The sequence below is a fragment of the Biomphalaria glabrata genome, chromosome 9 (genome assembly GCF_947242115.1).
Source record: "Biomphalaria glabrata chromosome 9, xgBioGlab47.1, whole genome shotgun sequence".
Taxonomy (NCBI): domain Eukaryota; kingdom Metazoa; phylum Mollusca; class Gastropoda; family Planorbidae; genus Biomphalaria; species Biomphalaria glabrata.
Window position 1 is genome coordinate 32,921,614 of NC_074719.1, and position 18,363 is coordinate 32,939,976.

General features: G+C 37.9%; 1 protein-coding gene across 5 annotated transcripts in view; it reads left to right on the forward strand.

Annotated features, from left to right (window-relative positions):
- Nucleotides 1-18,363, forward strand: part of LOC106053331 (uncharacterized) — a 43,801-nt gene that overhangs the window by 3,854 nt on the left and 21,584 nt on the right. For all 5 annotated transcript variants that reach the window (XR_008779621.1, XR_008779620.1, XR_008779619.1 and 2 more), the window contains exons 3-7: nucleotides 1,219-1,288; nucleotides 10,022-10,105; nucleotides 15,312-15,344; nucleotides 15,802-15,885; nucleotides 17,090-17,167. Coding sequence is in view for 2 of the 5 variants with exons in the window: in XM_056039909.1 (XP_055895884.1) it covers nucleotides 1,219-1,288; nucleotides 10,022-10,105; nucleotides 15,312-15,344; nucleotides 15,802-15,885; nucleotides 17,090-17,167 (349 nt within the window). In the remaining 3 variants the exon portion in view is untranslated. The remainder of the gene's footprint in view (nucleotides 1-1,218; nucleotides 1,289-10,021; nucleotides 10,106-15,311; nucleotides 15,345-15,801; nucleotides 15,886-17,089; nucleotides 17,168-18,363) is intronic.

Consider the following 18,363-nt stretch of genomic DNA (forward strand, 5'->3'; position numbering starts at 1 on the left):
TCTTTGGGAAAAGAATTATTAGCTATCTGGCCACATTGTGAAAACTCTAGTTTGACTTATAATTTTTCAAAGTATAATACAAAGTTAATTTAAATTTGCCCACCCTCTTCTAAGTCTAGATATGGGTCTATCATTTGAACTTTAGAAATTCAAGTAGATATATGCATATGCTTAAACAGACCAGGGAGGGGAGCGAAGCAAAAAAATGTTCAAATTTGAAATAAAATCTAACATTCAAAATAATCACTTTATAAGCTATATAAAGAAAGAATTGTCTTTTTTAAAAAGTATTTTAACAAAAATATTTTTCCCATTTATAGTTATCCATACATTTTGATTCTCTTTATAAATATGCTTACATTTTGGCCCTCATTATAAATATCAATTTTTTTGAATCCTAATAATTTATATCGTTAAAAGTTAGTCATTAGAAATGTACTTTCATTTTGCCTATTGTTAAATTGTTTATATTTTTAGTAGTGCTAATTATTTATACTTGCATGTTGGTCCCAGTTGCTACCTGCATTTTTTTTGCCACTCTCAATACAGACAAAGCCGCTGTACGCATGAGAAAATCCTGCCAGCTAGTCTCTTGTTTAGTTGAGAAACTCCTGCCAGCTAGTCTCTTGTTTAGCTGAGTAAATCCTGCCAGCCAGTCTCTTGTTTATTTGAAAAACTCCTGCCAGATAGTCTCTTGTTTAGTTGAGAAAATCCTGCCAGTTAGTCTCTTGTTTGTCAGGGAACTGACGCCTCAAGCAGTTTTCGAGGTGCACTTCTGCTCTGACGCCCATCTATAAACTCAAAAGATTGCCTTGGGCCTTCAGTTATTTCTCATACAGTCTAGGTGTCCTACCCCTTGCAGCTGTCTTACAATAAGTCTGCCCACACAGGCATTCAACAGAACATTGGGATTGTGTTCAATGTCCGTCAATTTGAGTCCTAATTATAACAAAGTATCATCTTCATTTCACCGGAGTCTGAAACCTTTTCGTTAAAATAAAGGGGGAAAGATAAATAATCCAAAATTCTACCCAGAAGAATCAACCATTTTTAATCGACTCAGAATAAATAAATAAATTAAAGACTCTAATCATGAATGAATAAATCACGTGTTTCTCAATTGTAACATACAGTGGTTTTGTCTTCTCGTTTCCTGCTAACGTCAACTCTCAACTTTTTTTAACAAGTTTTTTATACGTTGTGTTTGTTTTTCTTCAGGGACAAAATGACATTCAGATTGAAATGAAATCTGAACAACTTGAAGGTTTTCTATCAAGTTTCTTCAATGGTACAAAAACATGGACTCTATAGAGTGTACTTTTGGATAGTAAATAATTTGATAAAGCATAAATTGATGTTATAAAAATATTTCTAAAATTGAATGTAAGTATGGATGTATGTAATGTGTGTGCCGAATAGAAATCAAAACCGTACAATAAAACTTGGCAGAAATGTTCCTTGGGTACTAACTTAGACCGTAGTGTATGAATTGTAGCCCTAAAACAAACTTAAGACCCTCAAAAAAAAGTTGACCAACTCCATGAAACCATTATAACTACATCGATCTAGGTTATATTTGCCATATTTACCTGAAAAGATCGAAAGGATCTAGATCTAATTTTAAGAACTGCACTTTGCACAAAAAGTTTTTTACTTTGACACATGAAAATACAAAATATAGTCTATTGATTTAATTATCTAATATAATTAACTTTCAAATTTGTGTTTCAAATGCATTTTGCATAAATTCGTTCCTTATATCTGCGAATTTAGAATTCCTGAAAAACATTCTTTCATTAGACGTTACGCAAAATGTTACACATCTCTCCTAGGTCTAAAACTCTGATTCAACTTTAAGATGATAAGAACTTCTCTTTGCAAAGATAGTTTTTATACTTAAACACATGAACATACTATTTATAGTTCATTCATTTCATATTTTAATCAAATTAACATTCAAATTAGTTTTTCTAAAGCATTTTTCATACATTCGTTCGCTAGAGCTGCGAAGCCGTGTTGAGATATATTCTAATAGTTTCATTCATGAATCTAATTCAAAAAGGCCACGCATGGGCAGAGCGAAGACTTCGCGCGCAGAATGAACTCTAGACTCTAGATTAGTCTAGATATAGATCTATGTCTAACTCAAGATCTAGATCTATTTTATACTTTAACACATGAACATACAAAATTAAGTCTATTCATTTCAAATTTTAATCAAATATATGTAGGCCTACAAGCAAATGTTTTTATTTGAAAAAATGGATTTAAGTCCATTAGCTATTTAGATAGCTCCATTCATACTATTTTTACATTCACGCATTCCCTTTACTTATAAAATTATTATTTCGTTTCATTGTTTACAAAGCACTCTCAGTGACTATATTGAAAGTGATACGCAAATTTAGATCCGCGGGCCAATTATGTCTAGTAATAAATATTGCTGTAACTCTGCCTACATCGAGCCCAAAGAACCTCAACGAAAGTGATAGATAAAAACAGCAATTTAATAATAGACTAATAGTCGGATAACAATTACACATTCGAATAATAACAACACTTGTTTACATCAGCCATCTTTTGACTCCCACACTTATTTCCTGTCTCTGTCCCGTGTCTCATGGTGCGCAGTCTCACACCTAATGACAACGTGCAATGTAGAGTCATAACACTGCCCCCTCGTTAAAACTGTTCGTCTCGAACAAAGTTTGCCCCCCCCCGCCATGATAAAGATGAAGCCGATCCACGTGAACAACCTTGAAGCTAGACCGTGGACTCCTCTGAATTCGGTAGACCACATCGTTGATCCTTTTAACGACACGATATGGACCTTCCCAGTCTCTTTGGAGTTTTGGGGATCTACCTTTTCTTCTCTGGGGGTTATATAGCCATACCAGATCGCCTTCCTGAAACCCCGAGGCATTTGCACGTCTATCGTATCGAGTCTTCATTAGATCGCAGTTATTCTTCATTGTCCCACGAGCCAGAGAATGTGTTTCCTCCAGACGCCGTCTAAGATCGTTGACATACTCAGAAGCAGTGACTGGTGTGTCTCTCGGAAGTCCAAATAGCAGATCACTTGGCAACCGAAGTTCCCGGCCGAACAACATCTTTGCAGGGGTATATGAAATAGAGCAATGGATGGAACTCCTGTAGGACATCAGGAACACTGGAATGTATGCATCCCAGTTGTCTTGTCGATCATCGGTGACCTTCGACAAGTATTGTTCTAAGGTACGATTAAACCGCTCTACCATTCCGTCTGACTGCGGTTGTAGTGGTGTAGTGCGAGTTTTATTGATGCCAAGCACCCGGCACATTTCCTGAAATACTCTAGATTCAAAGTTCCTGCCCTGATCGGAGTGTAGTTCTATTGGGACACCAAAACGACTAATCCAGTTCTCTACAAGCGTTTCTGCTACCGTTGTTGCTTCTTGGTTCGGTATCGCATACGCCTCCGGCCATTTAGTGGAGTAATCAATAGCTACCAATATGTACTTATTTCCTCGTCTAGTTTCAAGAAATGGCCCTGCCACATCGATTGCAATCCTTTCAAACGGAACTCCAACTATGTATTGTTGCATTCGTCCCCTTGTTTTGCGTGAAGGGCCCTTTGCGGCTGTACATATGTCGCAGCCCCGGCACCATTCCTCTACATCCTCTCTGTATCTGAACCAGTAGAATCTTTGGCGAACCTTATCGAGGGTCTTCTTAACGCCCAGATGAGATCCACTGGTACCATTGTGAATTTCCTGCAGCACCTCAGACACTCTGCTTTTTGGTAATATAAGCTGAAAACGCCTCGATGTGCCGTCAACGGATTCCCAGACCCTTCTTAGGACACCATTAAGGATGGTTATTGAGTCCCATTGAGCCCAGTACGCTTTCGTGGCAGCCCCTTTTTCAAAGATGTGCTGCCACTCGGGCCGTTGTCCATTCTCCTTCCATAGCAGAATAGGAGCCAGATCATTATCTTCCAACTGGTCCTCTCTAATTTTTTCATCTGACCAGGACCCGGTAACATCTACTCCTAGACGACGACACTCAGTTTCTTTTTCTTCTGCCTTCACGCAGTGCCTGCACTGCATTTCGCATGGTCTTCGAGACAATGCATCGGCATTCTGGTGAATCAGTCCCTTCCTGTGTTCAGTCTCAAATTCATAATTCTGCAACCGTTCAACCCATCTCGCCACCTGTCCCTCTGGATTCTTGAAAGATAGTAGCCATTTCAAGGCTGCGTGGTCAGTTCTCAGTTTAAACCTTTGCCCATAGAGATATTTATGAAAATGTTTAATTGAATCAACTACAGCCAACAATTCACGTCTCGTAACACAATAATTCCTTTCAGACTTTGACAAACTTCTACTAAAGTAAGCTACGACCTTTTCGTTTCCATCAATGCTCTGCGATAGCACAGCACCGATCCCCGTACCGCTTGTGTCTGTATCCAGAATGAATGGTGTACCCGACAGTGGGTATGCTAACATCGGCGACGAAAGGAGAGCCTCTTTTAACTTTTCAAACGCCTCCTGGCATTCTATTGTCCATATAAACCGTTTTTTCTGTTCTGTCAGTTGGTGAAGGACTCCTGCAATCCTAGAGAAGCCTGGAACAAAGCGTCGGTAATAAGTGCAAAGACCCAGAAAACTTTTCAGTTCTTGTATACTTCCAGGGACAGGCCATTGCTTAACCGCTTCACTATTGTCTGGATCCGTGCTTATACCCTCGCTTGATACAACATGGCCCAAATATTTTACTTTCCTCTTGAATAGGTCACACTTCTTGGGGTGGAGCTTCATACCCGCACTTCGAATCCTCTGAAACACTTCTCTCAAATTGTTCAGATGTTCATCAAATGTTCTTCCGAGCACGATAATGTCATCAAGATATACTAGGCAAGTATTCCAGTTAAGACCTTTTAAAACTTGATCCATCAATCTCTCAAAAGTAGCTGGTGCATTGCATAGGCCAAATGGCATCACCTTAAATTGCCACAAGCCCCTTCCAGCTGAAAAGGCCGTTTTCTCTTTATCAATGGGATGCATCCCTATCTGCCAATATCCGCTCTTGAGGTCTAGAGTAGAGAATATTCGTGATCCGGCGAGCGTGTCCAATGTGTCATCAATGCGGGGAAGAGGATAACTATCTTTCTGCGTGACATTATTTAATGCCCGGTAATCAACACAAAACCGCAAAGTCCCATCTTTCTTTTTAACCAATACAACCGGTGAACACCACGGGCTGTTGGATGGCTCGATGACCCCTTGTTGTTTCATGCGTTCGAGCATATCGAGGGCCTCTTGCTGTTTTGCCAACGGTAGACGACGCGGTGGTTGTCGAATGGGTTTGGCACTTCCCGTATCAATACGGTGTTGTACAAGGTTTGTCCTCCCGCAATCATCCTCGTCACAGGGCATAATGTCCATAAATTCCAAAATTAATTTCTCAGCTTTGTTATATTCTTCCATCGAAAGATTTTCTTCCATCTTGATAAGAAGTGTGTGTGTCTGTAAATTTTCCTTCGGTGCCGTGTTTGTCGATCCCTCTGCGTCCAGACATTGTGTGATCAGATCCACGGAGTAACAGTCCGCTATGACACTGCCCGCTCGTAATTTATTTTCCTGCGAGTAAAGATTCATGACTCTCACAGGGACCTTTCTATCACCAACACTGACCACCAACGTCTTTCCTACAGCCAACCTATTCTCTATTCCTCTCGCTGTTTCTACGAGTTTTGTACTAATGGTTTTGCAATGTCCTTCAACCTTTCCCCATAATATACATTCCGATTGTGCTGGTATGGTCGTATCTTCTACCAACAAAATTCTTCTCGCTTGACCGTATCCCTTTTTTCCTCAAGTAGTGGAATCTCCATGTTAGCATATTGTACAGTGCCATTAGCCATGTTTAAAGACAGCCCGAATGCTTGCATAAAATCCAAGCCGAGGATACACTCGTCAGTCACGTTTGCGATCAGGAACTCATGACAGAATGGTTGGGTTTGAATTTCAAGGTTAAGTTTGACCTGCCCCAACACTGGTATTAGTTCGCCACTGGCTGTTTTCAGTGTATAACTGTTTGCTTCTGTTATTTCCTGATCTCCAATATAATCGGGTCTAATTATCGACCGAGATGCCCCGGTGTCCAAAAGAAAAGCGCAACACCCGCGGCCGATCTTTCCTTGTACCTTTAAACTTCTGTTTCTTCCCAACACAGTGACAGAAATAACCATTTTTGGAGCCTCTTTATACCGCGCTGCCTGTCTCCGCTCCGTGAAACCGGCAGACATTAGTTTTCCCGGTTGCCGTTCTGTCTTTCTTGTGATTGGCGTCCACGACCCCGAAACCCTCTGGTAAAATCCCTTTGCATATGACCAGGGGTGTTGCAGTTCCAGCAGCGAAGAAGTGTTCTATTTTGTCTGAAATAGGGTCGCCGTTCGTCTCTAGTCTCGTCCACCACCCTTCTGACCAGCCGTGCAAGATCCTCCTCCTGGGGTCGTCTTTCGTCTATAGCCTCCCCTACCAGTCTTCATACCAGCTGTGTAGGATCCTCCTCCCGAGCATCTATCGTCCGGCTGTGCTGCGTGGCCCTCGCTGAATCTCTTGCCGCCTCAAAGGACAGAGCATAGATAAGGGCTTCGCTTACTTTCCGTTTTCCGCTGATTCGGATGGCTTTTTTAAGTTCTGCATCTCGCACTCCATCTATGAAGGCATCTGTAACAATAACATCCAAAAATTCTGGTGTTGCCAATGGGTAAGCCAGACGGGCAAGACGCTCAATGTCTGCCGCTAATTCCTGTAGTGTCTCTCCACATTTCTGCAGTCGGCTTTTTAATTGTATTCTAAACACTTCCTGTAAGTGCTCGTCGCCGTATCGCAGTTCCATTGTATTGACCATAGCATCGAAGTCCGTCTGGTCCTTCATTGTCTGTAACAATTCGGCTGCCTTGCCTCTGAGTGCTAACACCAGACCAGTTGCTTTCTCTGCCTTAGTGTTCCATCTGTTGACTTTGGCCGCCGCTTCAAACTGCAATCGGTACACTGACCAAGAAACAGAGCCGTCAAACACCGGCGGTTTAGTCTTCCCCGTCATTTCAGTCACCGTGGCCCCCGCATCTTGTTTTTTTCTCTAGCTCCGCCTTCATTTCATTTCGTAATACTTGAATTTGTGAATCGACATCCTCTACCATCCGCGACCGGAGCTCAGTTACCTCATCTCTTAATTGTTGTTTGTAATCGTCCATATCCTTTTTCAATCCAAACACAACGGATTCTATACAGTTTATTACCTAATTCATTTTTAAGTTCATCCTTCACCAATTTCAGGTCTTCCTTTATTTGCTCTTTCATCGATTTCCAAATCTCCGCCGTATCGGGTTCTATTTTAAATAAATAGGTGTCCGGATCCTGTTCATCATCTATGATGCTTTGCTTCAGACGCTCCATGAGCGCCTCTTTGTTGCCGCTTACCTTCAGTTCTCTGCATCTGAGTTCTCGTCTAAGTTCTATCAATGAAAGCTGACCAAGTGTTTTCGTTGACGCCATCCCGTATCTTTCTCACGTTGGCCTACCAAAACTTACGTTGGGTTATCCGAGAAAAAAATGTTGTAACGGTCGTGTATAAAGACCTTGTTCCCACTTTCGTTGAGAATCCCACTTCTGACACCAATTGCTGTAACTCTGCCTACAGCGAGCCCAAAGAACCTCAACGAAAGTGATAGGTAAAAACAGCAATTTAATAATAGACTAATAGTCGGATAACAATTACACATTCGAATAATAACAACACTTGTTTACATCAGCCATCTTTTGACTTCCACACTTATTTCCTGTCTCTGTCCCGTGTCTCATGGTGCGCAGTCTCACACCTAATGACAACGTGCAATGTAGAGTCATAACAATATTTTCCATTCAATTCATGTTTTAATAAAATTAACTTCCAAATTTGTTTTTTTAAAGCATTTTTACTCACATACGTTTGCTATAGCTGCGAAGCCGTGTTGACATACATTTTAATAGTTCCATTCATGTGTCGCGCACGCCTTACATGGGCGGTGAAAACACACTGTGTTTGGACATGCAAATGAGGCTCTATATGGGTAATATTAAATATACTAACATAAAATAATTAATAAGCTTATTGAACATTAAATTCAATCTTAAACTGATAGATCAAGTATGTTTAGTGAAAGTAGATGTGTTTTACTTAATTTAAACAAATGAATCTAAGTTTAATCTAGGTCAAAAACTATATTAGACTCTAGATCTAGATATGCAAGCAAATCTTTTTGTAACAAAAATGGATTTAGGTCTATTAGCTATTTTATTAGCACTATTCATACTATTTTTAAATTCACGCATTCGCTTTACTTATAACATTATTAATTTATTTAATTGTTTCTAATTATTATTATAGCTTTTATATAGTGCTACTTTCATGCTTATAGAATGCTCAGAGCGCTATGGTCCATTAACATTTGTTTCCGTGTTGCCTTTAGGTGCTCAGTAAACACAGCTCTTCTCGAGTCAGGTGTCGAGCCTCGAGCCCCCTTCATATGTAGCCAAGCCAAGCCAAGTTCAAGCGTAATTAGCCTCTCGACCACGCTTCCCACAATCTATTTTAATGCATTATATCAGTGACACGCATATTGAGACCCGCGGGCCGTGGGTAATATAGGGCTAGTATACTATAAAGCAGAAAGTAAGGCGTATGTATGTATGTATGTTTGTATTTATGTATGTTAGAAATCAAAACCGTTTCATCAATCTTGATAAAACTTGACATAAATGTTCCTTGGGTAATAACTGCAACCGTGACCTAAGTATAGTAGCCATAAAACAAACCTAAGACCCTCAAAAAAAATAGTTGCCCAACTCTATGAAAGTATTACTGTTTCATTGATCTAGGCCATGTTAACCATGTTTACATGAGAGAAGATCGAAAGGATCTAGATCTAATTTTAAGAACTACACTTTGCACAGATAGTTCTTTACAAAATACAAAATATAATCTATTGATTTCATTATTTAATCAAATTAAGCTTTAAATTTGTCTTTCAAAAGCATTTTTACTTTTAAATTCGTTCCTTATATTTGAGAACTTAGACGTCCTGACGTACTTTATAATCCCATTCATTTAACAAATCGGTTAAACCCGTTTTAATTGTACTTTACATCCCATTCTTCTTTCGCTTCTTTCATTTTTAATGGCCCCCGAAAGGGGAAAAGACGCTATTAGTTTTGTGTGAAATGTCTGTCTGTCTGTCTCGTTTAGATCTCGTAAACTAGAAAAGATCCGACATCATGATTATTTAGAACATTCAACGTTCTAATGCAACGGCTACTTTTTTCTTTTCTGAAATCGAAAAATCTAATTTTTAAAATCACTTTTTTCATAAAAAACACCACTTTTACAACTATTCACTATTAATAGTAACAAACACTAGAGTCTCTTTAGTAGGGGAGACTGTAATTTGCCATTTTTTGAACACATTTATGCAAAGGTTTTTTGATTTTTTGACAAAATTTTTTTTTTTTTAAATTTCTATTGCTAAGTTAAGTAAGTTCTATCCATTGGTTTGCTGGACCGCTGGGGCACCACACAAGATCTGTCAACCTTCTTTCTCCATTCTTCTCTGTCATTAGTCTTTGATCGAATTTAATTCTGATGTTCTTTCTGAAAATATTGACACCTGCCTTTTTACCTGTCTGGGTGGACCACTTCGGGGGCCGATTTTGAATTTGTGTTTCCAAACAAACTGTGTTTGAAACCTTGTTAATAGATATGGATGTATCAGCTTCCCGGGTAAACCCATTTTTATTTTCGTGTCTAAAGAGAAAAACTTCTATAAATTAGATATAAACTCCAATCCAATTGATTAGTAATACACAAATTAAGGCCCACAGGCCGAGGGTAATGTCCGGTTAGTAAATATATAAATCATACGAACAATTAAATCTGAATAGTTTAAATTTAAAGACACACAGAGTCAAATGTTGTAATATTTATTATGTTGTTGCAGGGAGCCGTATTCATGATTTACTGACCTTGTCGTCTGCAGTGGCTGTTAACTTTAAGGATTACAATACTTACAGTTCTGATTTCTGTAAGTACGTTTCTATCGCAATTCACATCGAACACATGTCACCACACATATGAAGACATGTCACCACACATTTTAACACATGTCACCACACATATGAAGACTTGTCACCACACATTTGATGACATGTCACCACACATATGAAGACATGTCGCCAAACATTTTAACATTTGAACACATGTCACCACACATTTGATGACATGTCACCACACATATGAAGACATGTCGCCAAACATTTTAACATTTTAACACATGTCACCACACATATGAAGACATGTCGCCAAACATTTTAACATTTGAACACATGTCACCACACATTTGATGACATGTCACCACACATATGAAGACATGTCGCCAAACATTTTAACATTTTAACACATGTCACCACACATATGAAGACATGTCACCACACATTTGATGGCATGTCACCACACATATGAAGACATGTCACCACACATATGAAGACATGTCACCACACATTTGATGACATGTCACCACACATATGAAGACATGTCGCCAAACATTTTAACATTTTAACACATCTCACCACACATATGAAGACATGTCACCACACATTTGATGACATGTCACCACACATATGAAGACATGTCGCCAAACATTTTAACATTTTAACACATGTCACCACACATTTGAAGACATGTCACCACACATATGAAGAAATGTCACCTTATATTTGATAACATGTCACCACTCATATGACGCCATGTCACCAAACATTTGAACACATGTCACCACACATTTGATGAGATGTCACCACACATTTGATGACATGTCACCACACATATGAAGACATGTCACCAAACATTTGAACACATGTCACCACACATTTGATGACATGTCACCACACATATGAAGACATGTCACCACACATTTTAACACATATCACCACATATTTGATGACATATCACGACACATTTGAAGACATGTCACCAAACATTTTAACACATGTCACCAAACATTTTAACACATGTCACCAAACATTTAAAGACATATCACCAAACATTCGAACACATTTCAACTAACATCCTTGCGGATATCACCAAACAATCAAACACATGTTACCACACATTTGATGACATGTCACCACACATATGAAGACATGTCACCACACATTTTAACACATATCACCACATATTTGATGACATATCACGACACATTTGAACACATGTCACCACACATTTGATGACATGTCACCACACATATGAAGACATGTCACCACACATTTTAACACATATCACCACATATTTGATGACATATCACGACACATTTGAAGACATGTCACCAAACATTTTAACACATGTCACCAAACATTTAAAGACATATCACCAAACATTCGAACACATTTCAACTAACATCCTTGCGGATATCACCAAACAATCAAACACATGTTACCACACATTTGATGACATGTCACCACACATATGAAGACATGTCACCACACATTTTAACACATATCACCACATATTTGATGACATATCACGACACATTTGAACACATGTCACCACACATTTGATGACATGTCACCACACATATGAAGACATGTCACCACACATTTTAACACATATCACCACATATTTGATGACATATCACGACACATTTGAAGACATGTCACCAAACATTTTAACACATGTCACCAAACATTTAAAGACATATCACCAAACATTCGAACACATTTCAACTAACATCCTTGCGGATATCACCAAACAATCAAACACATGCTACCAAACATTCTAACACATGTCACCAAACATTCGAACACATGTCAACTAACATCCTAGCGGATATCACCAAACAATCAAACACATGTTACCAAACATTCGAGCACATGCCACCAAACATTCGAACACATGTCAACTAACATCCTAGAGGATATCACCAAACAATCAAACACATGTTACCAAACATTCGAACACATGTCACCAAACATTCGAACACATGTTAACTAACATCCTAGCGGATATCACCAAACAATCAAACACATGTTACCAAACATTCGAACACAAAAGAATGAGAAAGGAGGAGCAGAATATTAAGAAATCAAAACCTCTGCCAAGAAGTCAAAAGACTTAGTTTCTACGCTTTGTCCACTAAAAGATTCAGAAACCATTGTTGAATGTCATGGTGAGTGTTCACGATTGATAATCTATCTATATTTATAATACTCTTTATGACTCAAGAGTTGGGACACCAAGTAATTGAAAGATCACTCTTTTATTTCGGCAAGTCGGACGGACTAGAGTTACCCAACGTAATTATAGAGGCGAAAAAAAAAGAGGAGGGGAGAACAAGTCTCTAAATAGCAGGGCCGGACTTAAACATTGTGACCAAGAAGTTATGGAAAGAGAACAAGTAATCTACTCTGTATGCACCCGTTACTAAATAGCAGGGACGGAATTAACTATTGTGGGATTTCGCGGGGCCCAGTTTGGGTAGGGATACGGATAATAAGTGAAAACTAAGAGTTTGTATTAGAAAAAATATTCGTCTTTGCATTTTATTTATTCTTTACTACGCACAGAATTACTACACGAGCCTTGCGTGTAGCGAAATCATACAGTATATCATAAAAATTCTGTTTCCTACATAAATCACGCTCAATAGCAAGAATTACCAAATGTTTCAATCTATCTTGGAGAATTGTTGACCTCAAGTGATTCTTCATTAGTTTGAGGAGCGAGAAGCTTCTTTCACCAGATTCCACAATTACAGGTATTGCACAATGCCGTTTTTTTTATCGCGCGTAGGATTTGCGTTTTCCATTTTGAATGACACCCCAAAATGACCATTTTTGTCTATATATTTCAGGAGATTTGTATGTTTTCAAAAGATTTTAATAATTTCCGGATATTTCCAGGACTTTTTCGTATATTTTGCAATTTCAGGAGATTTCCATGCGCTCTTGGTAAATCAGAAAGCCGCGGGAAATCTGTCATAAGTTATAAAATGGTTTAATTTAATAATTTATGCACGTAGAATTAGCGAGGGTCATATGAAAATGCGGGGCCCACTGCGGTCGCATAGGCTGCGATGGCCTAAGGCCGGCCCTGCAAAATAGCGGTGAAAGCTACACCGCCGGTCGACAAGTACAATTTAATGCTAAAGAATAAGCCAAGTCGGCCGACTAAGGAACCCAGAATACAGAAATGCTCATTAGCGTTTTCAACTTGCAATAACTTTGTACACGTAAGTGGATCTCTGTTCGCCCATGAAACGGTAGCTGACTTGACCGAGTCAGCATTAACAACGTCACAATTGATGAATCTAGGTGAAAAATGGAAATAGAAGCTATAAATATGGGAACAAAGAGTTTGAAATGGACGATGAATACTGTGGTTTTAGCGATATATAGACAAAAACAAAAAGTTACAGAATTTCAAAAATGTTCACTTTTGCTGGCCTAGAGTTTAAAGAGCCGAAGGCTCAACTCTACCTGACAGTTTCAAGAAGAAGAAGAAGAATGTAATCACTTAGGCTTGTGCTTATGCTGTCATGTATTCAAGTAGCTACAGTAAAATATGTACAGAATAGCACGAGAAGCATCATTGCAGCTGTTCTACATATAATTTGGACACAAACATAGACCATTCATCAGATCGTTGTTGATGGATCTTCTCTAATGTCTTAAGTTCGAATATCAGTAGAACAAAACTTTTCGATCCATAATCAAGCTCAAAATATTTATTAGGACAGGCACGTGATGTGTGGGCCGGTTAGTATATAGTATAATGCCAGGGCCGATTTTGACATCCGGTCCACCCCTGCAAACAGTTTCAATTATAATACGTCATCATCAATTGCTGTTGTCTGATGCTGTCTTGGAAGAAATTATTTGATTGGATGGGTGAACAAGGAGAGATAGTTAAAGATAGTTAAACATGAATGTAGCTTGCTTGACTGAAGCAGTAGTATTGTGTCTAGACTCCGCGACCACAGTGACTCCAGTGACGTCATAGTGTCTTGAAGAGATGACTTGTTTTGATGTATGTTTACATTATGCATCGTGTAATAGTTCCGGCCGAATATCCGGTCATTTTTCACTATTCGGCCATTTTCGGCTCCGGCTCAATACCTTACAGGATAATTGGCCGGATAGTAAAAAGTACACCGAATTATCTACATTTCTATTAATATGTGGACATGGTTACGTTAATATTTGTTATGGAATGTATTAACGTTTATGTTAAAAATAATGTTTTTCAAATATATGATTAATTGAATATGCACCAAACATCTTTTATTACAACTTCAAGGCGTATTAATATAAAAATAAATGAAACTTGACATTAGATATGCCCATTAGTTACATAGCAGCGATGAGTTGAACATTTTTTAATTTTTTTTTTCTGACCTTTGAGTGGGTTAGTTATTTTGTTTTATTCCATAATTAAGTCACCCTGACCAGAAACCTTTCTAGCAGTGATGGGTATATCTCCAGAAGTGGAGATGAACAACTCCAACCCTCTTTATTTGTTTATTCAGTCCATCACACTGAGTTCATAAATAGATAGGTAACCACACTATGTCAGATAGGATGGACGTAATGTCAACTTGTTGACATTGTGTAGAGCCGCAGGTAACACCGTATGAGTTACAATAGAAGGTACACATCAATACATTTAAAAAATGACCCCTGTAGACACAATCTCTACGTTTCAAATATTGGTTATACACTCATAATACTAAACTCTATCTGGAGCTGGAGTATGTTTGTTTATCATGGTTACAAGTTTCACAAAAGAACTTGTGTAAACAAGGCTCTCTTTTTAAATGTATTAATGTGTACATTCTATTGTAATACATCAATAACTAGCTTCCCTGTTAATGTTCGCCTTTTTAGATTTAATTTAATCTATTGTTGTAACCCTGCCTTGCACCAGTGCACTATTGAACCAGAACAGGAAGACTTTGTATGAGCGGAAAGAACAGTGTATCAATTGATTGTGGAGGGTCTAAATTGTTGGAAACTAAAGAGCCGTCTTTTATGCTTCCTGAAGACTGTTGTGGGGACCTGGAGCGAAGCGGGAAAGGCTGTCGTTGGTCCGAATTCAGGTTGCTGGTGAAAGGACTGGTAGAATTAGTAACAAGACTCTTGAAATGCAGAAGCACACTTATTTATTTACTGTAGAACCTCGTTGAGTTACCTGTCTTTCATTTACACTAATATATCACCGTTGTGTTTTGTTTTCAGATCATGATCTTGTTGAATCAGCATTTAGAGCAGGTTGGTCTAAAAATGTTTAAGGAGAAATTCATAATGGAAAAAAAATGTCATTCTTTATAAACATTCTTGTTCCACATTTTATATTGAAGTATTAATTTCACCAGTTTAAAACCATAGTCTATGTTTAAAACGAATGTTGTCTAAATGAGTTCAATAGCTCAAATATTCTATCAGTTTCAGAATAAGCTTTACTTTACATTGGACACATTCATTATTGAATGATGAGCGCAGAAATCGCCAGTAACAGTTTTACTACTTTAAACGAAAAAAACAACAACAACAAACATATAGCCTATATATTACTTACTCGTGGAGATATAGATATAACTCTTAAAAACATCTCAAATGTTTTCTCTTTATGAGAACGAACATCTCAAATGTATTCTCTTTATGATAATGTACATTTCTAATGTATTCTCTTTATGATAATGTATGTCTTAAATATATTTCATTTCAGTTCCAACAAAAGAATCCATCAAAAGAATAAGGAATGACATTTCTATCTTAAGTGAATTGTCAAGAAAATTAAGGAAATCAATTGGTGAGTAAAAAAAAAAAGATTTGGGATATTAATAGCTTAAGCCGGATATTACTCGTGGCCTGCGGGCCTTAGTTAGTATAGTTCCATGGTGTATTACTTATCTAGTGGATTGGATTTTGATCTATGTCAAACTTAGCTAATGTTCCTTTCAATTTTTTTTTCTTTCGCCACGAAAATAAAACTAGATTTCCAAAAAAATGGGTTTAGCCGTTAAACCGATACATGACAATACTGCGAAGACTGATATATCCGACTTGTTAAAAAGTTTCGTTCTTTAATAGCAATAAATTTAGCTATTAAAACAGGTTTACCGGATTAGTTAAAACGTTTCTTTCTTAAATAGAGATCAATTTAGCAATTTTTATTTTATTTTTTGAGGCCCCATGGTTGCGGGATGGACAATAAACATACACTACGGTCTCCCCATGATTTAATGTGCATTTAAGCCAAGTTTTATCAAGATTAGTCAAAAGGTTTTGATTTCTTTGCGGGACATACACACACTCACACACATATATATGTAAGCCGGTGGAAGCGATGGCTCGAGCTCCAGTTCAGGTCTGGGCCTTTCTGCTAACAGAATTTGTTTTTACCAGTAGGCAGATGGTAGCGCTACTGGGTGGGTTTGATCTGTGCACCTCAATCTGTGACCAAGGGGCTAGAGTCGCCTAAGCAGCCAGACTAAACTAACTAACTAAAAGAAAGCAAGAACGAAACTTTACTTGAGAATAAATATAAAAAAAACTATACTTTATTTACATAAAAAAATACATCAATAAAATATGTACACTAATCACTACCACTGAACGCAACAAATAGAAATAAAACCGTTTGACCGATCTTGATAAAACTTGGCATAAATGTTTCTTCGATCATGGCAAAGACCGTAGAGTAGGTTTTATGTCACTCCCACAAGTGGGCCCTAAAAATATAGAGAAAAAAAACAACACCTAAATTTATTATTATTACTATTAAAGAATGAAACTTTTTAACAAATTGGGTAAACCCGCTTTCTTATTATTGTAACATATATATTAGAGATGAATTTGTCGGCTAAACGGGTACATCCATTTTAATGTTCTACTTTTATTGGCGTGGCAAATAAAAAAAATGTGACGGTAACATAAGCCATGTTTGACATCCAATCCTCTAGATACGTAACAACCAAATATATATGTATATGTGTGCATGTTTTAATTTCTAGACGAGAAGAACAACAGTCAATGGTCTTTGCTACTTCCATCTATTCATGACACCTTGCTCAATCTAGTTCATCTATTAGGTAAGCAAAATTGTGATTTCTATATACATTATGTACATTTTGTAAAATAACTAATTTTTTTTTATTTCTGTATTTACTACACACAAAAAAGAGGCTTGCTTTTTATAATTATACAAAAGTATCGATATTTTCTACCATTGCTCAACGTAGTCTTTGTTTGTAAATTAGCATAATACTGTAATAAACCTGGTGGTGACACAAAAGGGGGCAGTGCGAGACCAGTGGTCAACCGTGAAGAGTTGCGACGGTCAACGACAACGGTTCGGGAAGGAACTGTGTGGTGAATAGAGCTCAGGCGCGTCAATAGGAGTGTAGTCATGTGATCAACCATAACGGTCGAGCGATGTTCCGTCCGGTTCTAGAAGGCCAGTAGGGACCCTAGCTAAGAGCGAGTGTGCTAGATTCGAGTCACTTCACGTTACTTCGCAACTTCATAGTTACGAGTCGAAGTCGGAGTCAAGAGCAAGTCTAAGTGAAATTGGTCTGTAACAGAGAATAGAGTGCTAGTCTAGGAAGAGGCAGAGAGTTGATACAGCGTTACAGAGTTGATACGTCGGAGTGTGAAGCATTTTTACAGTCGGTGTAACGTTTTTGCCAATTGTACAGTATTGGCTGTGATTTATTGAACATTAAAGCTTTACGTTACTTTGGAGCCCTGAGTTGTCAAGTTCTTTAAGTTGGTGGTATCGTGTGGTGCAGTTCCAGAGAGCCTGGAAAAGTGAGATTCCTTACAATACATTTTAAAGAATACAAAATATTTCCCAAAATAATATTAATCCACTAAATATAATACGCACAGACCAAACAAAATGTCTTATCAGAAAAAAAAAGGAATGGAAACATACACTGAAGCACAAAATACTGAGCAAATTTTTTAAATGTAAAGCTGGACAGGAAGTGACGTTATCATTTCACCGCAAACAAGAATTGGAAAACGTACACACACACAAAAATTCACATGAAAATAGAGTTTCACATAAATTAAACACAGATACAAATACAAAACATAAAAATGCATTTAAAAAAACAAAAACATTTTGGATCTGCAAATATTTAGCGCCTTAACGTCCGGCGACAAAACGGCTACGCACTAAGTTGAAATCTGTTTACAGGGAACTCTGTACCATTATTTACCACTGCAAAAAATTTAGATAACTTAATTAGAAACTAGGACGAACCAGTTTAGAACTAGCCAT